Raw genomic sequence first — 24,528 nt, 5'->3', positions numbered from 1 at the left:
GAGTAAACTAACTGAAATAAGCACATTTGGTGATTCCAAAGTCGTATAGCATCAATGAGAGCGTCGGTGGCTCAGGGGTCTCTTGACTTGCAATCTGCAGGTCCTGGGTTCGAATCCCAATGTCATGTACCGATGTGTTTTTCGATTTCCGATTTACATATGTATATCCGATCCTTACGGTGAAGGAAAACATCGTGATGCAACCTGCACATATCTAAGAAGAAATTTAAAGATATGTGTGAAGTCTACCAACCTGCATTGGGCCAGCGTGGTTGACTATGGCCTACTCACTCTTAACTTAGGGTAGGCTCCGAGCCCTTCAGTGGGGACGTATAATGAGCTGATGATAGCATCAAATGCCTCCATAGTAAGACTTGTTTAGCGAGAGCGGCGCTATTATAAGGGTTATACCTGTTAGAAAACATTTCAACCTATTTCAGAATAGAGCATAACAAAGACATGAAATTAATATCGTAATCTTTAATTTTAAAGTTATATTACATTGTGTCCAAATTATCAATTAGCATAATACTTGTTAGACTGGTTTTTAAAATACACTCCCCAGCTTTTTGCGCTTTTTGTTCTCGATTAATATCAATGCCCTAATGATTCTCCGAAGGACGGAATATATTTACTTTGTCCAATACTTATCGCGGAATATTCTAGAAATTATTGCAAATGAAACATTATTTTTTCAAGTAATTGCTTTGGTAATATAAAGTGCATAGATACCAAAACAAGTCGGCCTTAGTACAAGGTAACATGGCAACATGCTTCAATTGACAATTTTATTAATAATTCTAGTCCTAAATTCGGGGCACACTTCACGTATACGACTTAATGTATACGATAGGCGAGGTTTCCGGTAACCTAATTTTAGTTCTCTGTCCCTTTCCACTTATTTCTTGTAAGGAAACGATAGGAAGGGGAATTGGATTTGATAGAGAACGGGGCGCATAGTAAGAGGAAATATTCTCTTACTGTGCGTCCTCCTTCGTCGATTAAATGCAGGCAATGCATCTGCAATTGCAAATGTTTATGTGCAGCGGTCGCTTCACCAATTTGGCGAATTAAGGTGGCCGCTTAAGCGTGACCCTATGGTATAAAAAAAATAAATGTTTTTGTGATTTGGTGACATTTTCTGTATTTTTAATTTGCAGCTGGCAATGAAAGATTGGTCGAAACGGTCTTGTGCTCATTTCGCACTTGATTTTTATCATGTCTAAATGTTACACTGTATCGCTTTGTATAAATATAAAACATTTGTAACATTTAAATATCTCAAAATAAGATCTTTTCTTTCACGGACTTTTGTACCAAAAATACTGTGAACTTTTAACAGCGGTAGAGCCTGCTTTAATATCTCCGCACGAATTGGCCAGTTGGAAAACAGTGGAAGTAATCCCGCGTTACGTCTGATGACTGTGCGTCCTGGGGGCTTATAGTCGTCTTTCTCTTCCCATCCTCTTTCTTATAAGGGAAGTGGAAGTGAATTTTCCGCAGGGGTGGATGCATGGGAAGAGAAAATATTCTCTTTCTGTGCATCTCTTCCTTCGTTGATTAAAGGTAGGCAATTCATCTGCAATTGTGTCTATGGGCAACGATCGCTTCGCTATTTCATTGATTTCAGATAGCCGCTTGCTCGTTTCCACCTTATGACGTAAAAAACAACAGCATTCCAACCTAAGAACTAAAGTTTTTAAAAGCAAAAGGTTTTTGTAACTTCACCGTTGTTATCGCAGGTCAATGACTCGATGAAACTAATCGGATGTATAGTTTTTGCTGTTCAAATCTCATTCCTTTACCCGGTCATACTTGTTTACATTATGTATCCAAGGTGACTTTTTAATTTGAATATTCCTTATTTACACATTTTAATAACTTTTTTTTTAATTTTTGGCATTGTTTATTGTATTATTTTTTCTTATGCAACTATCATAAAAACATGCTTTTTATGCTGACTGTATAAATTACGTAGGTCATGGTAAACTTGACAGAGATGTTTTGTGCGAAGGCCGTAGAACATGAAATCGGGTTGGCTAAAAGTTTTAAGGTTGTTAAAAATGTTAGTACCATTTTAGTTGTAAAAATTATGTAATTAAAAAATTGTGTTTAATCTGATTGATCTGTGATTTTTTGTACTAAAAAGTACGTACTTATTTTAGTGGGAAAAGGGTCTAACAGTGGTTTACATAAAAACAATTATGAGAACCATGAATAGTTCTGTTAACAGGATCATAGATAATTATTGGATAAAGGATTAAAAAAAGGAAGCATGTTCTCACCTCTATTTTACGCTAATGTCTTGTAACCTTTTACATCTCCTCTGATAGCTTAGGGTTGTTCATGCAACGAAAACTGAGCAAATAATCTTATTAGTATATTTGCTTTTAAATTTTTAAAGGCATTTTGAAACGTTTTTATTTTCCGTTTTAACATCGGTATTGCTAATAAAATTCAACAGGCGTCTCAAACCAGGGAGATACATGAAAAATAAATCTTCAGAAAAGAGCCTTGAAATAAAAAATACGACCGATTGTTTTCCTTATTATTATTCCTTTAACAATTTTTTTTATTTCAAACAATAAAAATATTTATACGTTTATTATAATTCATTGTATTTTTGTACCACTGAATCTTAAGTGTTTTGCGAAGGAACATATTTTTAAAGTTGTTAATTTTTTTTACAGAATCAGTACATCTTCATTTAATTCTCATATAAAATAATTTATTTAAGAAATACTCCGTCTATATTGCTATGCATTTATAAATAAGAAAATTTATATTTTTATACTTTGCGAGGTAACATTTGCTCTTTGTTTACAATGTTTGGAATCTTCTGAACGGCAGGGTTACAAGTTACTATATTGTTTTTACCATCCCTGCACTAGTGTATATCCACCTTTATAAACACAACAACCTATATCTTCTTATATATAAAATTCTCGTGTCACCATTTTCGTTCCCATACTCCTCCGAAACGGCTTGACCGATTCTCATGAAATTTTGTGAGCATATTGAGTAGGTCTGAGAATAGGCCAACATCTATTTTTCTTCCCCCTAAATGTTAAAGGTAATCCACCCCTAAATTTTTATTTTTAAGTCAAACACGCGGACGGAGTCGCGGGCGACAGCTAGTAAATTATAAAATTAAGTGTCATGTACAAGTTGCATCAATTGTCATTTACATATCACCGTCATCATTATCTCCCTATCTTTATCCCCCTTCAGCCTTATAATAAATATCGTTTTTGTGATTAATACATTAATTTTCTAATATTACATAAATTAACAAATCAATAAATAATTAAAGGCCTTCATATAAAATAATAGAGTACATTTCAAATATATTTTAGCTTAAACATACGTCAATATTTTTATACCGTGACATATTTGTGTGTTACATATTTATGTTAAAATATTTAACCACTTTGCGTCTATAATTTTCTGCACCTGCGGCGTTGAAAAGGTTAAAACATGTTATTAAATAAACTATGTTCTAACTATATTTTTTGAGGTAATACAATAAATGTGTCAGTAATACACTATTTTAAATTGAATTTGTTGCTCATAAATGTTTGTTTCTTAAAATATACATAGGATTTTATTAATATTTCCAGTCTAGTTAATATGTCTAGATAATGTCTTAGACTAGTCCCATCAATACTATATTATTGATTAAAAATAATTTAAATCACAGATTTTTCTTATTTTTCTATTTATAACTTGATTTTATCATCTAATTCTCTTCCAATCTTGTTTTATCATGTCAGCACCCTTTTCTGCTATCATGTAAACTGGGGCGTTCGTGTGACTCGATACAATGTCGGGCATGATACTGGCATCGATTACCCTTAATTTTGCAATACCGTGTACTCTAAGTCTTGAATCAACAACTGCTGTGGGATCACTAGCCAGTCCCATTTTACAAGTACCACTTTGATGGTATATTGTGAACGTAAACATTTGCGCCTGACAAGCGAAGTAAGCATCACTACCAAACGGTCCATACCTCAAACAGTCTTCTATCGGCACATCATATAATTTCGTCCCCAATTTCTTCATTGACGGTTGTCTCGATATTTGTATCGCCACTTTTATACCTTCAACTATCTTCTGAAGATCCTCTGGATACTCAAAGTAGTTCGGTATTAAAGTTGGATGAGCTTTTGGATTTCTACTCGCTAACATAACTCTGCCTTTCGATTTCGGTCGCATTAACATCGGGAAGACCATGAATACATCGTGTTTTTCTAAAGCTGCATATGTTTCCATATAAATGTCCTCGTCGAAGCCAAAATTTTTTCTTAACAATGGATCGGCGTTTAATCCCCCACTTATGAATAAAAGTTCCATGTCAGGCCAGCCAGTTGAATTAAACTTGTCTTTTAAATCCATAAATATAAGCGCTTCACAACCGCCAGGAATTGATAGTGGTCCTGTATGCGTCCTCATCCATTTAAATACTAAATCTAAATGATTTAATATATATTCTGTATTAAGTGTGAAATTTTGTTTATTAACCATAAACTGAACACCGCCAGCGGCTATATGATCCATCAAGTTGTACCCAACAGGTAAATCTTTCACAACAGGAATATTCATAGATTCTAAATGTTTTTTGGGACCTATTCCAGACAGCATTAACAGTTGAGGTGAATTGATCGCACCAGCGGATAATATGACCTCTTTTTTTGCTAATATTTTGTATTTTCTATTACGCTTTTCCATTTCGATTCCGATAACTTTACTTTTTGTTTTGTCGAAAATGAGTTTTGTGACCACACTATTCTTGGACATGTGAAGGTTGTTCCTCTTGTTAATGGGATGTAAATAAGCTCTACTAGAACTGTGACGAGTACCGTTTTTCATAGACAATTGCAAGAATGATACACCTGATGGATTAACGCCGTTGTAGTCCCCGTATTTAAAACCCATTTCTTGTGCACCTTTGACCCACGCTTTTGATTTTGTTGTACGATATGGAGAATATTCTACGTTAAGAAATCCATCATGTCCGTGATATTTAGGATCATCTAATGATGGTATATTAAAGTTTTCAACTTTTTTAAAATAAGGTAAAACATCATCCCATCCCCAACCTTCATTTCCCATTTGTTCCCATTTATTGTAATCTTTGGATGCGCCTCTCGTGTATATCATGTAATTGAGAACACTCGAACCACCTACTACTTTACCACGCGGCCAGTTACATTGCTGATTCTCGAAGCCGGCACAATATCTGCTGGACGGTTTCGTTTTATACCCCCAATTTGCTGAAGTGAATTGAAGATAATTGGCTAAAATTGGTATATCCATTACGAAGTTTTCATTGTTTCCAGCTTCTACTAGTAGTACTTTCCAATCTGGTATTTCTGTAAGTCGATTAGCTAGTACACAACCGGCCGTTCCAGCACCGACGATTATGAAATCATACTCCGTCAGCATAAGGTTTTGGTCAGGTGGTTCACTGTCTAGATGGATTGTGCCTTCTCTAAGGAACTGCATAATCGATGAAACTGGATTTGCATTCTGTGTCTTCGTTGGTAAAACAATGGAAAGCAGTATCCATAACTTTGCTGATACTGCTAATAGCTCTGGATACCTCATCTGAAATTAGAGAAATGCTAAAATGAGTAAATGTATTCAAGTTTTAAGCACACCTTAAAGTTTACTTTAGAAGACAGGCGTGAAGTGGAAGCAATTCCGCGTTTCGTCTGATGAATGTGTGTCCCGGTGGCCTTATTTTAGTCCTCTGTCCCTTCCCACCTTTTTCTTATTAGGAAAGGATGGGAAATGGAAGTGGACTTTCCGGGATGAGAGGATGCATGGAAAGGGAATATATTTTCTTTCTGTGCATCTTCTCCTCCGTCGATTAAAGGTAGGCAACGCATATGCAATTGCGTATGTTTATGGGCAACGGTCACTTCGCTATATCAGCGATTTCAGGTGGCCGCTCGCTCGTTTGCCACCTTATGATATAAAAAAAGCTAGTTTGAAGATAATTGAAATAAGAAATACCTTTTTACTTATATACAGACGTAGACATTATACAATGTTAGTTAATCTTTGGAAATAATAGTATTGAAATGAGGTAAATTTCAAGTTAAAAGTAATGATCTCATGGACCGTATTCAAAGAAAATTAATTAATTACTGAGCAAGTCACGTAGTTTAGATGAGGACGGATCGCACAATGCTTCATTGATCGTCTACATGTTTCATACGTAGAATATAAATGGAATAAACTTTGAATTTTTGGAACACATGTTCTAAATTTACATCGATAATAAGAATTTTGTTGGAAATGTCCCATCAAATATTAATCTATGTAAAATTATCAAAACTCACAACTTATTGAGTTATAAATAAAATAAATCGTCAAGTGAGGTTTCCTTTATATTTGTAATTTAAAAATATAAAACATTTTGTCGCGTTTTATAGCTAATTATGAAATTTGTACATACGATCGTATAACAATCACGCATTTTAGTAATTGTTTTTATAGTTTTTATACCACGGTTTTAATTATGCGTCATTGTACGGACATCCATGGAGTTATCCTTGCCCTACCATAGACACTGTTTACACAGTGCGTCGTGTGGGTCTTCCGTTAGCATTATACATCCCCACTGTGGGGGGGAGCCTATCCTAAGTTAAGGGTGACTAGGCCTTAGTCAACCACGCTCGGCCAATGCGAGTAGGTTGACTTCACACATATCTTTGAATTTCTTCTCAGATATGTGCAGGTAGCATCACGATGTTTTCCTTCACCATAAGAGCGTCGGAAACATTCATCGTGGAATCCCACCTTAACACTTTTTAGCACATGACTCTAAATACTGATTTTAGTATTTGCAATGTGATGCTTATTTTCCAATGCTTGATTCTTGTAACGAGACGGATGAGTCTCGCGTCCAACTTGATTATCATATAGTCAATGACTGTGAGTTATGATTGAACGTGCATTTTAAATATAGCCTTCGTGTCCATATGTCGTCAGCTTATGCACGTGCCTATCGATGGGCTTGGAGCCTACCATACATTGGGGATGACTAGACCTTAGTCACGCTGAACCAGTTTAGTCGACTTTACTCTAGTATAACATATGTATATATGCAATTATATTATAATAGTAATGTTTTCGTTCGCCGTCGGATGAACGCAATACGATTAAAATGTTATATTGTTTAAACTCAACGATATTGAAAATTATGTTGAGTTTTTTTTAATTTTAAGCATAGAAAATGATATCGGAGACAAGTCATGATAAGATCCTGAAGTACGAAAGATCACTTTTGACATTGGCGCGCTAATGAGCTGATGAATTTTTAATTATGTCCACCGGGCCATTTAAGTTTGACGTTCTATTATATATATTTCGAGTGGGATGAAAGTCGGGGGAAATACCAATATGTGTCAGCGTAGTTGAAATCCTTGACGATCTTGCGTGATTGTTTTGTTCTGATAATTGCCGCTGAGCTCTCGCTTGCGACTACGTCTGCGCGGAAAAAAAAAAATAGCAGCCTATGTTTTCTTCCTGGCTTAGTTCTACATCTATGCCACATTTCAACCAGTCTACGGTATTGACTAAGATAATTTTTTTTATCGGACGATGTCGAATCCTCGAGTCAGCTAATCGTAAATAATATTTTGTGTAGTTTGTCTGTATATATAATTGTCTGTATATATATGTTTAAGAGTGGTAGAACCCGCTTTAACATCTTCGCACGAATCGGCCCGGCTCGCCCGGTGAAATACCACGACCACACAGAAAACAGGCGTGAAGTGGAAGAAATTCCGCGTTTCGTCTGATGAGTGTGCGTCCCGGAGGCCTAATTTAGTCCTCCTTCCCTTCCCACCCTTTTCTTATAAGGAAGGGATGGGAAGTGGAAGTGGACTTTCCGGATGAGAGGATGCATGGAAAGGGAAAACATTTTCTTTCTGTGCATCCTCTCCTCCGTCGATTAAAGGTAGGCTACGCATATGCGTATGTGTATGGGCAACGGTCACTTCGCTATTTTAGCTATTTCAGGTGACCACTCGCTCGTTTGCCACCTTCTGAAAAAAAATATATATATAACAAATTATGTGTATATGTATAAAATAAATGTCTCGAAACTTACGTCCTTATGAAAAACAATCGAATAGTGCAAATTTAGTACTTTAGAAAATAAATTGATGCAATTTATTTTACTTTTTGTTTGCAAATGCTAATATTTTTAAAACAAAACTTTCTGCAGTTGTAAATTACATTAATATTTCCCGTGTCAATTATAAAAAAAAAAACACATTTGATAAAAAAATTGACAGTGGATCAATTCAATGTAATAATATAAAGAGAATTTGTATAAGATACTTCTTTCACACAAATTTTTGAAGAAATGTTTTATCAATGCTTTTAAGTAATCATCGATTTTTCAGCAAAACAGCAATATTTTTTTGAATTTTTATTATGAGATTAACAATCTCAATTCTTAACTTACTAATAATATAAACTAGCCGCCCGCGGCTCCGTCCGCGTGGATATATAAAAAAACTTAATTAGTGTAGCTTATGTGTTCTTTCAGACTATGTTCTATATGTATGCCAAATTTAATCGAGATCCGTTCAGCCGTTCTACCTACCGTATCATCAAACACCCATCCACATCACATCCATCTAAACATTCGCATTTATAATATTAGTAAGTTAAATAAAAGCAGCTCTTCAAGGCATTAATTCGAAAAAAATGAAAAAATAGTAAGCTACCTCCTCACCAATTTTCAGCCATATCGGTAAAGTCGTTCTTGACTTTAAATAGTGTAGCTAACACGACTTTGGTTGGATGGATCATGGATGGTTTGTCACTACGTATATTCAGAAAGGCTTTACTGTCCTCGCTGAAAGGCGTATAGAACATATTCTAGAAGAGCAAATAGGCTACTAATTAATATTTTTTTATTCAGCTCTGACCGAATTGTGAGGCGATAGCTTGCGACCACATCAACAACATCAGCTGGGATCGTGGTAAAGCGCTAGCTTATTCAACAACAAAAAAATATTAACTAGCTGTCGCCCGCCACTGTCCGCGCGAGATTTAAAAAGAAGGTTCCTAAAGGTTTTTCCTTTTCGAATTTTTCTCACCTTTTAAACCTTTACTATATACCTCCAAGAAAATTTAAAGACTAAGATAAGATCCGCTCAGCCGTTCTCGAGTTTTAGTGAGACTAACGAACAGCAATTGATTTTTATACACGTAAGAAGATTTTGTTCTGCAAAATTTTTATGTATTCATTTACGAAAACATTATATTAACTAGATTAATTTTATTCCATGCGTGCAGTCTACCCTGTAGTGCTAAAATCAGTTATATACACGCAAATCGTTAACCTCTATCATTGTATTTTTGGAAGATAATCGCAATATCCTTCGGAGTATTATGTTTAGTATTCAACTTTAGTGCCTCGCCTTGACCGTAAAGTTATGTAATTTATTGCATTGTTCGAGATAAAGATAATTATGTTATCAAATATAGTTACGATAACAATGAGTTTAAACATATTTTTTTCATCTATGGAAACCAAATTTAAGTTTGACAAAATTCTTAGTTTAGGATTTTTTTTAATCGTTTTTTTTTATTTTTTTTATCTTTTTTACTCATCTATAATATATTATGAAGAGGGTTTTGATTGTTTGTTTGAATAGGGTCCGAAACTATTGAACCGATTTGACAATTTCTTTCACTGTGTAGTTTACACTATCCACGGGATGCATAGGCTATTTTTATTACAAGATTATTTTATTCGCGGACGAGGTCGCGGGCAACCGCTTGTATAATAAAAAAGGAAATACACATTAGCAATGTAGCTAAGGATTTTATTATTCAGTCACACAAAAAACATTAATAGTAATTTTTTTGCAGGAAGAATTAACAAATGTCGCTTCGCTTGCATTTGATGTAAAACGTTCTTCATAAAAGCAGAATTAATTAGTTTTATTTTTATAAAATATTCAAATACTTAAATACTTAATTATTTTTATAAATAGAAATAATTTAGTTTTTAATCATATCATTTATTTTTATTTAAAAATTATTAAGTTTATAAATTTAAAATTAAAAGTAATTAATTTTATAATAATGATAATTATTTTTACGTTATAAAAAATATTTTGCTCTTTTGTGGAGGATAATTTTTTTAACTTGCCAGTGTTTTTGTTAATTTTCAAGTCAATTTTGATGGGAGTAAAAATATCTCCGACTCAATCCTTTTACCCCGTACTTTAGACCTTTAAATTATGCGTTTAGAAAAATCTTTTCTTGTCTGTGTAAAATTTTTACCCTAGATTTAGTTGTACGTTATAGAGTTATTATTATATTTTAATAAAAAATACGACCAAGTTTGCCGCAAACGTAATAAACGGTTGTTAAAAAATATATAGTCAAATAAGCTTTATATGAATTGCCAGAATTGTTGGTAACAAAAAGACTCTACAATGTCTAAATATGCATTTCTTTTCGAATGATAACACGTTTAATTAATCTGTACCAATATAATAAAGCGGAAGAGTTTGTTTGTTTAAACGCGCTTATCTCAGGAACTACTGGTCCGATTTGATAAAAGGATCCAATATGCAATGGATCTATAAATATAGAAGGCCTTAGGCTATATAACATTACGCTGAGACCAATAGTTTTTTTTAATTCTGCGTGGAGTCGCGGACCACAGCTAGTTTTTATAAACGTTAAATGATTAATTATCCTTCCTAAGAAATCCCTACGTATTGTTACATGTAAATTTTTTACGACTATTCGAATCTTCTTTCATTGTTCGTACAGCTAAGGAGAGAATCTAGTTGCCAGTTTCAGTTCTAGTACAACGTTGTGGCCTTCGATTGTAAAGTGAATAGGCAATAGCATACCAACTTTTGACCACATCACTTAACATAAAGCTGTAGTTTATGCATTTTTAGCTGTGGCCCCTGACTCCATCCATCTGGAATTAAAAAGAAAATAGGAGCTACCAGACTATGCTCTACCTCTTTTTCAAATTTCATCGAAATCTGTTAGGACGTTCTGGAGATATGAAATCGCCATTCCATCTAAACATTCGCATTTATAATATAACCAGCTGTCACACCCGACTCCGTCCGCGCGGAATTAAAAAAGTAGTAGCTTATGTGTTCTTCCAAACTGTGCTCTACATCTGCCAAATTTCAGCAAGATCCATGAAGGCTTTCCGGAAAAACCTATAAACAAACATCCATCCATCCATATTCGCATTTATAATATTAGTAAGATATAGCAAGTAAAAGATAATAAGGTAGAGATTGTTCTAAATGCACTGTATGCAAATTTTTTTGCTCCTTTTAGATTCTAACCGTGGTATTCAATTGCCGTGACACTTATTAAAACGTATCTCTACATTTTTAAGTAGAATATGAGAGATGACAGTATGTTTTATACAAGTGTAGGCAGTGGAAACCCACCAGTAACAGATGAACTCGTGTTTATGCACATTCTATAGTTATAGGTGTTTATTAGATCGTTCGCGAGATAACGTATTCCTCACAAAAAGAGAAGTATTTGTTGACCTGGACTTTAGACGATGTTTGCGAGAAGTTATTAAATTAATTTTTATTTGTTCAAAAATGTATGCAAATTTAAGACTTAGTTTGTTTGTGTAGTATTATAAGTACATAAGATTTAGGGTGAACAGAGTTCGGGCTAGTAATTTTATTTCACACTCAAACCGACGTGCATGCGAAAATACGAGAGAGGTGTGTCAGTAACGAGCCCTATGGAAGATTGTAATCTCTACCTACTCTACCTTTTGTTGTATCTTTTTATTATTAACTAGATGTCGCCTGCTACTCCGACCCCGCGGAGTTAAGAACTTGATAAGGAGCATATGTGTTTTTCCAGACTATACATCTGTGCCAAATTTAAATGAGATCCATGCAGCACTTCTAGAGATACCTTCTAACAAACATCCATCCATCTAAGTCGTATTTATAATATTAGTAAGAGATATGATTTTAATATAGTATATAGTTATGTATAATATAAAAAATCTTCTATTGGTATAAATTAAAATTAATATGTGTTCCATAACTAGTGATCTAATTATGATGTATTATAACTTTGGTAAGAGGTTGAAAAAATGATGTAAAGAAAATATCAGGTTTATTGAAACTTTGGTTGTACTATTTTTTTTAATATTGATTTTATTATTTAGATTATTAACATTTTTCACTTTCGTAATGCAATGAGTTCATTTATTTTTAATTATAACTAACATATATTTAATCTTAATTAATTATTTATTACGAAGAATCCATTTAAGTCTACAATTTACAGATTATAAATATTTTTAATGTAATTGCATTGCTGTTAATGTGTCGTAATTATTATGACATTTTTAATTATCTATTTTATTGCATTTTGATAATAAGATTATTTGATTAAAAATATAAAATTTTTGAATAATTATTTTTTTTTTTTACAATATTAAAATATTGTTTTAAAATTTTATCTGTTTATATCATGTTCGTAATTACTTCCGTGGTTTTGTGAGTTGTATTATGCTTTAAAAGTTTGCTTTACTTAATTTAATTTAATTATTTTTCATATTAATTTTATATAAGTAATAACTAACTACATAAGTGTTTTTTTTTGTGATAAAAAAAAAATACTTACATTCGGATAACACTTGAATAATCCGTGCTACACATAAAATTCAAATCCACTTCACTAGCACTACTTAGAGCTCGTAAACACTCTCAGGATGTCGACTCCTTAACCGCCACTGTTGCCGTGAGGGAAGTCGACTCATGTTTTATTTATTTGAACAAATCGCAACGCACCAACTGAACGGCACTCACCGTGACCTTTCTTTAATAACGCACAAATTTATCCAATACATTGGTTCATCCTTTTCACAAATTAAAAAAAAAGACTTCAAAAAAGAGGTTATTATTGTTTTTTTTTTTTTAGGTAATGGTACTGGCTGTAAATGTTTAAAATATGTTTTTAAGTGTGTACTCTATGAATGTTTATCAACGATTGAAAGTAAACGTTTCTTTCGATTACTTAAACTGGTTTTAATCGTTTTTGATAATTAAGTAATGTGGAAAAGTAAATAAAGTGCATACAATTTACAAATAGTTATGAAATAGTTTCTATATAGTGCTAATTAAATAATTTTTTTGACAATCATCCCGCACTTGGCCAGCGTGGTTGACTATGGCCTAATCACTCATACTTAGGGTAGGCTCCGAGACCCTCGTTGGGGACGTAGTGAGCTGATGATGAATGATGCTAATTGTATTGATAATATTTGATTTATTGTAATTGAATTGGATAATTTATTGTGTATTTTTGAATGATTTTGTTGATCTAGTTTTTTTAATGATTTGTTAAATATTTGTTATATTAAAAATGTATGTATGTTTGTCCTTTGTTGTGATTTGTATATGAATATTTTTGATCATGTAATTTGATATTATTTTGATCCTTTTCACGTTGTTTCTGTGAATTGAAATTTAAACCATCAAACCTTTTAATGTATTTCATTGAATGAACTCGTTATTATAGTCAGACTAGCTTTTCCAGCGACTTTGTCTGCGCGGAATTTAAAAGAAACTTAATTAGTACTCTGTGGGTTGTTCCAAGCTTTGTTCAACATCTATGCTAAATTCCAGGGATATACCTTTTAACAAACATCCAGCTACTTAACATTCGCATTTATAATATTAGTAAGATTGAGTTCAGGAATGTATCGGTTAGATGTCCCAGAGATTGATAATGGATATCCTCTGGTATGAAACGCCCTTGTTGATGTTACTTGATACCACTACAAACCTACCATCGGCGCCAAAATGTTGAAAATCAAAGAGGAACAAAAAACTTGGTCTTATAGCCAGTCTATTCATAGTCAGGGGTTAGTTATGTCAATGTTATTTTTATTGTAGGTTTGTAGGACACTTGTATTGATACATATTGCCATCACTCACATTCTGTTTGATAAGAACAGGGACAACAATATGTTTTATAAACGTCATTGCATTGAAAAAAGCAGTTTGGTTCGAGATTTGAATGCCAGCAAATTTTTTTGACAGATTCTCTCAACTATAGTTTCTCACACCTTAAAAATTTATGCTAATAAATGTTTGTAAATGTAACTAAACATGATATTTTTCCAAAGACCTTCAATATAAATCTGTTTGTGGATAATATATAGTTATTGTATTATAAGCAAATATCAGCTAATTAAAGTGATTTTATATGTTGCGAAATTATTAAAATTAGTATATATTATGTGAATATTTCTATAGTATTAACGTACGGTTAAAAAAAAAAATTAAATATTCGTAAATATGTATACAGAATATTTTCTACCTTACTCATGTTATAAACTAGCTATCGCCCGCGACTCCGTTCGGACGGAATTAAAAAAAAAACTTTTGGTCGCATCGTTATGTTATATAGCCTAAAGCATTCCTATATAAATGGACTATCCAACAAAAAAAGAATTTTTCAAATCTGATCTGTAGTTCCTGAGATTAGCGCGTTTAAACAAACTCTTCCGCTTTATAATATTAAGTAAAGATGGGAAACTTTGGATGTATAAATGAATGTTTTTTAGAATTAATCTCCAGAACGGCTGCATAAATCTTGCTAATATTTATCATAGCTGTCGCCCGCGACTCCGTCTGCGTGGGATTAAAAAAAGGTTCCTAAAGTGTTTCCCAGGTAATTATTCGATTTTTTCTCACCTTTAAAACCTTCCCTAGACTTCCACGAATACTTCAAGACCAAGGTAAGATAAATCCGTTCTGACATTCTCGAGCTAAAGCAAGACTAACGAACAGCAATTGATTTTTATATATATTATATATATATATAGAACAAAACCTAACAGAACACATAGGCTTCTAATTAAGTTTTTTTTTTGATTCCACGCAGACGGAGCAGAAGGCGACAGACAGGCCAGTAATAAAATAACTACTTTTAAAACACTTTATTCCATAATAAAGGAAACATTTGTGTATATGATGGAATGCACTATAAAGGTCATTTTCTACAATGTGGTTTTTTGTATAAAAAAATATTAACTACCGATAACCAATCGGCCTTAAATAAAAGGAACCAGTTGGAATGTATATATTTTTTTGTTTATATTATACTTTATCAATGAATTCTTTTTTACTACGTGATGATTTTTTTTTAAATTTTGAAAACTGTTGCTATATGCCAATAAATACAGATAAAATAATATTTTTTAGTTGTCATTTTTTTATCGTTCCGTTGTCCGTCCGGCCGTCTGTCAAGACCCTTTTTCTCAAAAACGAGTGAAGGTATCAAGCTGGAATTTATATCAAATGTTCAGGTCTGCGGTCGCTAGTTTTTGGCACAGTTACCTAGGACTTCTAAATATCAAGTTATTAATATTTGCCTTTTTTGATAATAAATTACCTAATAGTATTAACTTTAAATATCGTCGGTTTCTGAGAACAAAATCTCTAGAAAACATCATTATCCCAGTCATTATCTTCGACAACACAAAGATCACAATATTGTTAGGAAGAAAATCCGACACTATGCCGGTGTACTGGCGCAACACTAGCCTTACTAAAATGTCGACGTTTATGTCCCCTCACTAATTATTCTGACAGTTGACTTTGTAGGGCGTTCGCGCCAAATAATTCTAACTAATAATGTATAAAAATATTTAGAACATAGTCTGAAAGAAGCGTCAATAGCCTAATGGTTAAGGGTACGGATTTCCGACCACGAGGTCGGGAGTTCGAATACCGCCATTCGACTATTGTCGTAAACCATATCCTAGCACAAGCCTAGAGCTTAGTTGGAATGGTTATAGAAATATTAGTAAATTTACAAAAAAATCTGCTAATATTTTTACAAAAAAAAAGAACACATAGGCTATTAAGGTTTTTTTTTAATTTCGCGCGGACGGATTCGCTGGTGTCTACTAGCATATAATTAAAGTTCACCATTCAATGTATCGAAATTTTAGAACGTTACTAATATGATTAAAATTAAGTTTTTCCGAGTTCTCTAACAATACTGCCGAATCATACTTATGTTGCAAAAGTCAATACCTTATTTACCTTATTATATACGCTTTATTTAGTTTTAGTATAAATTCTTATGTATCATATTATATTTATGACCTTGAACTTTAAGAATGTCAACTTTGTGTTGCGTTATTTTTGTTGGTAATATTAATATGACTTCCGTATGATTATGTTCTTCCTTAATATGATCTTATTTATATATTGATGTTTGCAAATCTATAGAAGACGATTATCTTTTGATTGTTGAACGTGATTGTGTTGAATAAGATTTGGTAATCAAGAATTTGATATCAAAGCAGCTAAGTAATTAACGATTTAGGAACCTATGCATTTGTTTTATGTCGAAGTTTCGGTTTGTAATTTTTTTTCGTCAATTGAATAATATAATATAATCTATGTATCAGTTTGGAGATTCAATGATATCTCTCTATGAAATATCAGTTCAGAAGGAACGGGATTTTTGTGTTTGTTTATATCTTTTACAAAATTTTTAAAGGTTGGCAGTGTCAAGCTAAAAAAGAAGACAACTAGATAAAAGGAAAATAATAAGCACAATATATGGGCTAGTCGTGGAATTGCGGAAATTAAGACTCTTTATTTAAAGACTCTGCAACTAAGAAAAAAAAGCAATCTTACTAAAATTATAAGTGCGAATGACCAGACTAGCTGCATGCATTTCGCTGAAATTTGGCTTAGATGTAGAACGTAGTCCGGAAGAACACGTAGGCTACTAATTATTTTTTTTAATTCCTCACGAACGGAGTCGCGGGCGACAGCTAGTAATATTATAAATTGGAATTAAGAATCTTTACAGGCTGTTGTGTTTATAGTTTTTGATAGATCGTTGAACTTTTGAACTTTCTAAAGTTTATTTATGATGTCGAAAATATTGACAGTTATAGAGTCTTAACCTACATTTCACTGGAACTTTTTCTTTGGTACATTATGACAGGTAGAGAACCTGTCACATGTCTTGGTCGACGTATATTACAAAGTTTTGTATATGGGTAAGACTTTTCTGGAATCAGAAGTTCAAAGGGTTAGTTACAAAAAGTTTAAACTGAATTCCTTAAGTTTTCAGGAATACTTTTTTACATATTAATATTGTGTTTGTTGTGCATAGTATAAAAATGTAATTTACTGCATGTTATAATTTCTTCACTTTGACGTTTGTATGTATAAAAGATTTATCTCTGGTTTTTGAGATAAAAATCCCTGTATAAAACATATTATAACAGAAGTAGAGCCGAGCCGGCTTTAACATCTCCGCACGAATTGTCCCGGCACGCCCGGTGAAATACCACGACCACACAGAAGACAGGCGTCAAGTGGAAGCAATTCCGCGTTTAGTCTGATGAGTGTGCGTCACAAAGGCCTAATTTAGTCCTGTTTCCCTTCCCATCCTTTTTTCTTATAAGGAAAGGATGGGAAGTAGAAGTGGACTTTCCGGATGAGAGGATGCATGGCAAGGGAAAATATTTTTTTCTGTGCATCCTCTCCTGCGTCGATTAAAGGTAGGCAACACATATGCAATTGCGTATGTCTATGGGCAACGGCCACTTCGCTATTTCAGCGATAACAGGTCGCTCGCTCGTTTACCACCTTATGACGTAAAAAAAAATATCTGCTTTGTTAAAGATGATATTGATATGTTTTATGTAGGGATTTTGGTGTTAGAAAACAAGCGATTAGTTGTCGATTTGGAATGAGATGTAACGGAAAGTAGTTAATTGCTATTTCGTAACAATTCTCGAAACTATTAATGAATAGAGGAATTCCGTTATTTCTCATTCATTCTATATTAACACCAACCGCAAACGCATCGGTTATATTATCCTCTTTGTCATTCTTATTGCTTTGATATTTAATTAAAACTTGATATTCATATCAACCGTTACTACTGTTATTGAATACTAGCGATTGCCCGCGACATCTTCAGCCAAGAATTAAATTAGGCTATAACATACCCACGTGCATTAGCTACCATCAGGTCAAAGTCTCGTTTAAATCTGTCCAGCCGTTCCAAAGATTACCCGGAACAAACATGTTGTTGTTGACATACAGACAAAGATTTTAAAAATTGTTATTAGTAACGTTAATACATTATGTTTGAGAAATATTTCGGTATTACATACAGACTCTCCTTTTTTATTTATATGTATAGAATATAGCTATATAGTTAGCTAACCAAATAGTTAATATTTGAAATAATTTAACTCGCTTGTGCGTTTAAAGATGCGTCTCTCTTTATTTTGTTTCCTTTGTTAAAATAGTATTGTTCATTCTTTTAAACTAATATTCCGTTTGTTAAACTAGTGTTGCAAATGAATATACAATTGATTAGTTATCGGAATAATTACAAACATTGGATATTTTATCAGTATGATTGCATTTGCCTTTTACAAAATGTTATGTAACCTTATCTTTCTATGTTGTACGATGAGCTTGTTTATTACTATGTTGAACTTGCAACGTTGTTTTTTATTTATAAAAAAAAAACGAAGCGCTTGTCGTCATTCAAATGTAAGATATAAAAAACAACTATTTATTTAAAAAGCCAAGCGCGAGCCGGACTCGCGCACTGAGTGTTCCGTACAAACTTGTAGGTACTCGTATATTAAAAATTTATGGTTTCCTCAGTTTTTCCTTTATCTGTGCTATAAGACGTTACTTCGTACTATATTTTAAGATTCTGAGTTCACGGGAAGTATTCTGTAGGATTTGATTCCTATGCGTGTATCAAAAATTTACTTATAAGTTTGATTTTTTTCACAGCTTCAAGGGACAGTAAACTTGAGTATTTAATGTAAATTTCAGCTCGATACCTCCATGCGTTCCTGAGAAAGAGGATCTTGATTGACAGACGGACGGACAACAAAGTGGGTGGTATAAGGGTCCGTTTTTTCTTTATAAGGTACGGGACCCTAAAAAGAACTATTAATATTTGCAATAGATTTATGTGGGGGGGTATTAATCTTTTTACGTTTTTCGGAGCGGAAATCAATTGTTATTTCATTGAAATTTTTGCACAAAATCATGACGTCAATGTAACATTATAATCGCGATCTTAATGATGCAAAAAATATCGTAACTTTGTAACACTGCAGTCATTAAGCGAGTTAAAAAATTGTCGGTCTACGTCCGTCACTTAGACGCGGATAATTATTTATTTACTAGCTGTCGCCCGCGACTCCGTCCGCGTGGATATATAAAAAACTTAAGTGTAGTCTATGTGTTCTTTCAGACTATGTTCTATACGTATGCTAAATTTAATCGAGATCCGTTCAGCCGTTCTAGAGATATCTTCAAACGCCCATCCATCCATCCACATCACATCTATCTAAAGCTCTTCAAGACATAAATTCGAAAAAAAAACGAATAAATAGTATCTAGTAGTATGACTGCCTATCCTATCCGTCTCCTGGCTCTAAGCTACCTCCTCACCAATATCGGTAAAGCCCTTCTTGAGTTATAAATAGTGTAACTAACACGACTTTCTTATATATATTTATACTATAAGATTCGTTCTTGACTTAACATTTTCGTACAAGAGAAGAGTGGAGGGAACACCGAAGTGACGAGGCCCTTAGACGTCCGCAACATTAGAGGAACTTCATATGCGTTCCTGGCCTTTTTACTCAGAGTCTTTAATTGATTACTAAAGAAGACTATTAGAGTACACCAAAGCAATGTTTAAGTCACCTAATGCGATTATGAGTGTCGCAGTAAAAATCAAAACCGTAATTAAACTTTAAGAAATAAATATTAACAGTGTAAATATCAAATACTGTACAAATATTAAATTGATAAATCAAATATTTAAATAATTATTTAAATGCAGTCACATTATTTGATTTTTAAGTGATAGGATCTGTGAAGCTCGCGCATACCCTTCTGTCACTGACCTCTGTAAATGGACAGGCTGTAAGCTGTGGTATTTTGTGCCGATTTGATTTTCGCCATTTTAACTGTAGCGGTTGATAGCGATGGTGAGGATTCGAACTCATAATACAGATAGAATCAAACATCAGTAACATTAACAGGCACTTTCAAGTCGGAATGAAGCGTCGATGATAAAGTTGTCATTATCAAGCAGCGACATGTCCATTATTTTTGTAAAGGCCAGTGCCCTCTATGAAATAAAAACGAATAATAATTTTTAAATTTGCTTTCGTGTATGTGTCAATATTTGAGTCAGTGTACGATCAAAAAGACATAAATTTTTGCATTATATTTGTTTGACACTTTTATTGGCTTCTTGCCTAGTCCGTTTCTTTATAGTCAAGGGTTGCTACAATATTATTATGGCCTTAGTAAACAAGACAAATGTCAGATTGACTGTTTTTCACAGAATTATAAAGAAATTATCCGCATTTTTATACGATTGACTAAGGAGTGTTTTTGTGGTATGATTTTTTTTTTATAATCATATTGTCTTGTCTCTTCCAAGCGTAAGTTCGTTTCAGAATTTATGAATATTAATAAAAGGACATAAATTTGTTTTATCTATATTAACATAAAGATACATATTTAATAGTATGTATTAGAATCATGCGGAAAATTGTTATAATTATTTAATAAACGAGACTTTTTATTACTACAGTAATAAAGATAATTTTCAAGAGCTCAGGGTTATCCGAGATTATGTTAAATGAAGTGTAATAGCATATCTAGCATAATTTTTAAGCCATAGTTTTTTTATTCCACGGAGACGAAGAAACAGAGAGACAGCTGACAGCGCAGAAGTAATTTGAATGTGGCTCAAAGCTCTGTTCTAAACTCTGTCGCGCTTTAATGCTAAAACTTCTGATCTGATTTAAATAAAATTTGGTACAAATAGTGTAGAGTCTGAGAAAGGACATATGCTTGTTTTTTTACGAGGAATTCCGTAACCTTGAAAGTGATCTGAATGGAAGCGATAAGTAACTACAGGTCCGGTGTTTTCGTCGAGTGAAATGAGATTGGAATGACTATTTCTGTAAAACCTTAAAGGCGAACATATCCGGGTTTTTATTTACTTGTTTTAAGATTTCAACAAAAAGGTCTACGTTAAATTATGGTTTTTCCAATGACAGTTTTGTAACAGAAAAACAGATCGTTATTTTTTTTTGTATGTCGATGGAATAGCTGTTTTTGTGGGTATAACCGCAGTTTAACCCTTTTTTCCACTGGCGCAGTTGTGAATGCTAAATCGCCATGCGCGTGGTGTTAGACGTTCATTTGTTTCACTATTTATTCTTTGTCTTGCTCAAGAACAATATCAATGAGTTATAAAACATTGGAAAAGCCAATGATAATTGCATAGAGTATGTAGTAGTCATGTATATAAATTTAAACAGGTTTTTAACTATCTTACATCTAGTAGTCGATTTACAAATCCTACTTATATTATAAATGCGAATATTTAGATGGATATATGGATGGATGTTTGTGTGAAGTTGTCTCCAGAACGGCTGTATGGATCTTGCTGAAATTTAGCATAGATGTAGAACATAGCCCGGACGAATACATAGGCTATTAATTAAGTTTATTTCTAATTCCCCGCGGGCGAAGTCTCGGGCGACAGCTACTAAATATATAAATTCAAAATACAATTAATATTATTATTTATACTAGTATTAATGTTATTCAAAGAATCTCGATATCTTACATGTTTTTTTTAAATCGCACCTTTGATTACTGTGCGTGCAAAAGATTGGAAATAATTGCCAGTGTTGTATAATTGTGACGTAGGTATGGTCGAGGGAAGAGCGAATAGACTTAAGTTGGCTACACACCTTCATTATGGACGAATATTTGTGCCAACCATCCTATCGTAATGGACAAAATTTGTATTAAAATTTATGCACCATCTTAAGGGCTGTAAAGTGCACCAAAAATCTCATACTAATTTTGAAAAAATTGGCGATGTCGATACGATAAATAGTCGAACTGATAGTTTATAAAGTTGCCTTCACACGTACGTTTAAACTAAATAATCGGATTGTTCGATTAAAACTAAACGTGTGTAGCCACGTTTAGTTTACCCGCTTAATGCTAAAGTAATGCTTACTATTCTATAATTAAGAGGATAGTAAGCAGTCGCAGCGTAGTCATAGGATAAAGATGGACCTATGATTTGGTCGAGGTCGCGGGAGTTCATAGAATAACTGGCAAAGGACTAGGCATTGTGGCGACCAAAACGATAGATCTGATATTAGCCAGTTTGACAATGATGACTAGATCTTTTGATTTTAAAATCGTTAAAAATAAAATCTTAGTTACATTTTAGTTACCAATGGTTGGTAAAAAATTTTCCTCATAACACTGCGCTGGTTGAGGAGAATTTAAACAAGGATCGTCGTCAATGGCCCCCAATCCTTGCCTTCAAAATGTTGCGTGTCATGAATCTTAACATATGAACCATGGTCTTAGTATCTGAGTACTTCCGATCATCTACATGATTTACACTCATACTATCTTATGAAGGTTTATTATTTTAAAGGTTAATTGATTATTTTAATAGCTAACAATTAAGGATCATTTTATTGCGATACTAAGAGGAAAATCTGCAGTGTGGCTTTGATATCAAAGTGGACTTACCTAATACATGGTGACGGTGAAGGAAACATCGTGATGCAACTTGCACGTTAAGTCAACTAACCCGCAGTGGGCCAGCGTGGTGGATCATGGCCTCTGTGGGGAAGCATAGTGACCTGGTAATGATGATGATGCCATGATAGAAATATAGATATGCATAATAGTCTAATCGAAAAGGATTACCCTAGGTAAGTCAGGTGTTGTCAAGTGATGAGTTTCAGACCCGTCGGGAATTTTTCAAGGTCAATGATTACTAAACTTCCACCTTCGTTCTACTAATAATTCGATTAAGCCGAATATTTAAGCTAATAGCATTCGTGCTACATTATTAAATGTTTAGGAGGAAAATCTAAGCATCAAGTGAAGCATCTCTTCCTGTCCCAGTCTAGTCACACTTCTCGTCCGCTACCATGCTATCATCGCCTTGTGTGCTGCTCGTCACGTATCTACAACGATATTGATCGTGAGCACGTATTGCAGCTTGTTTTGTAATGCATCGATTGATACCGCTGGCGTCTTTAACCTACGTAATATATTACCAACATATATATCGTACGAGAGTAAAGTAGAACTTGTCAATTTCTTATTTTTCTAGTAGTGACTAAACACATGTATGAGAAGTTTCTCGCATAATATAATAGATTAACGCCTAATTAAAGTACAGCGGGGTTACACAAAATGCATTCGCTACGAAGTGATTCTATAACGAATTTCAAAAATGTATAGAACTGTCGCGAAAATTACGTGACCTATCGAAAGTTATTGTCAGTTCTGTACATTTTTGAAGTTCGTTTTGCAATCGGTTCGAAGCGAAAACACTTTGTCTAGCCCCGCAGAATGTTATTACGATTGGACAACTTATCTGTAATTTTAGGAACAAATTAACAACTAGTCAATGTATTTTTGTCATTTAGCAATTAGATAACCATTCCAGTATGTGCCAAGGGATTCAAAATTTTTTGTCTTGCATGGTTCTTTTGAAGAAGTTAATTTTGACCTCACGTCTTCATTGGTTAAGGTCAATGATCGGGTAGGTTATGTAATTTTGTTTTTATTATTGTAGTTTTTTTCGACGATTAATATTAGTTTGAGAAAAAATTCTATCTCCTTTTTATGTAATTTCAATATTAATATTTTAGCTTACAATTACCAGTCAGAGGCCTTCGATTCTCGTATTTTAAAAAGCACAGTTCATTCAACTCGTGCTTATAAAAGTTTGCGGATATTTACTGCACGTATTACTGCATAATACGTGTTTCATTTAATATTTTATAGCTACGTCATCTATACATATTAATAAAATAAGAGTGTCTGTATCGAAAGAAAATATGATATTTTATATTGTATGTACATATTTTTAGGGTTCCGTACTTCGAAATGAAAAAAACGGAATCCTTATAGGATAGCTTTGTTGACCGTCCGTCTGGCAACTCTTGTTTTTAGTTTGCGGCGAAGTCGAGGATGACCGCTAGCTTAGAATAAAATACTCATTATGATTGTTTCTTTATGTCTTATGAAAAAATAATGAGTCAAATATGGCAGCATAGCTTTTATCATTCACGCATGTTTCTAAGACATTACCGTGGGTTTCTGCTGGGTTTTGTACAAAAATCTATTGTCTTGTCCTATCATTCCGAGATTAGCGGAATTGCGAACAGACAAACGGTGGTAGGGCCCGCTTTAACATTTACGCACGAATTGGCCCGGCTCACCCGGTGAAATAACACGACCACACAGGTGACAGGCGTGAAGTGGAAGCAATTTTGCGTTTCGTCTGATGAGTGTGTGTCCCTGAGGCCTAATTTAGTCCTCTTTCCCTTCTTACTCTTTTTCTAATAAGGAAAGGATGGGAAATGGAAGTGGACTTTCC

General features: G+C 33.6%; 2 protein-coding genes across 3 annotated transcripts in view; one reads left to right on the top strand and one right to left on the bottom strand.

Annotated features, from left to right (window-relative positions):
* Flo2 (flotillin-2) overlaps window positions 1–24,528 on the top strand; it is a 162,895-nt gene that overhangs the window by 18,618 nt on the left and 119,749 nt on the right. The gene's annotated exons all lie outside the window — the stretch shown is intronic.
* Window positions 3,354–22,741, bottom strand: LOC106117667 (glucose dehydrogenase [FAD, quinone]). Of its 2 annotated transcripts, none has more exons than XM_013312067.1 (2): window positions 22,662–22,741; window positions 3,354–5,610 (listed from the first exon to the last, which is right to left on the bottom strand). In XM_013312067.1, exon 2 carries the CDS (start codon window positions 5,608–5,610, stop codon window positions 3,736–3,738), a length of 1,875 nt encoding a protein of 624 aa, XP_013167521.1. In that variant the 5' UTR covers window positions 22,662–22,741; the 3' UTR covers window positions 3,354–3,735. The 2 variants fall into 2 exon arrangements, with proteins under 2 accessions (XP_013167521.1, XP_013167520.1); XM_013312066.1 differs by lacking the exon at window positions 22,662–22,741 and adding an exon at window positions 12,679–12,878.

Source organism: Papilio xuthus, unplaced genomic scaffold (genome assembly GCF_000836235.2).
Source record: "Papilio xuthus unplaced genomic scaffold, Pxut_1.1 DF827679.1, whole genome shotgun sequence".
Taxonomy (NCBI): Eukaryota; Metazoa; Arthropoda; class Insecta; order Lepidoptera; family Papilionidae; genus Papilio; species Papilio xuthus.
Note: the sequence above shows the minus strand (reverse complement) of the source record. Positions and strands in the feature narration are given on the sequence as shown.

What these genes read in the sequence shown, in the direction of transcription:
- LOC106117667 (XM_013312067.1), bottom strand. Translation starts at nt 5,610, where the DNA reads ATGAGGTATCCAGAGCTATTAGCAGTATCAGCAAAGTTATGGATACTG.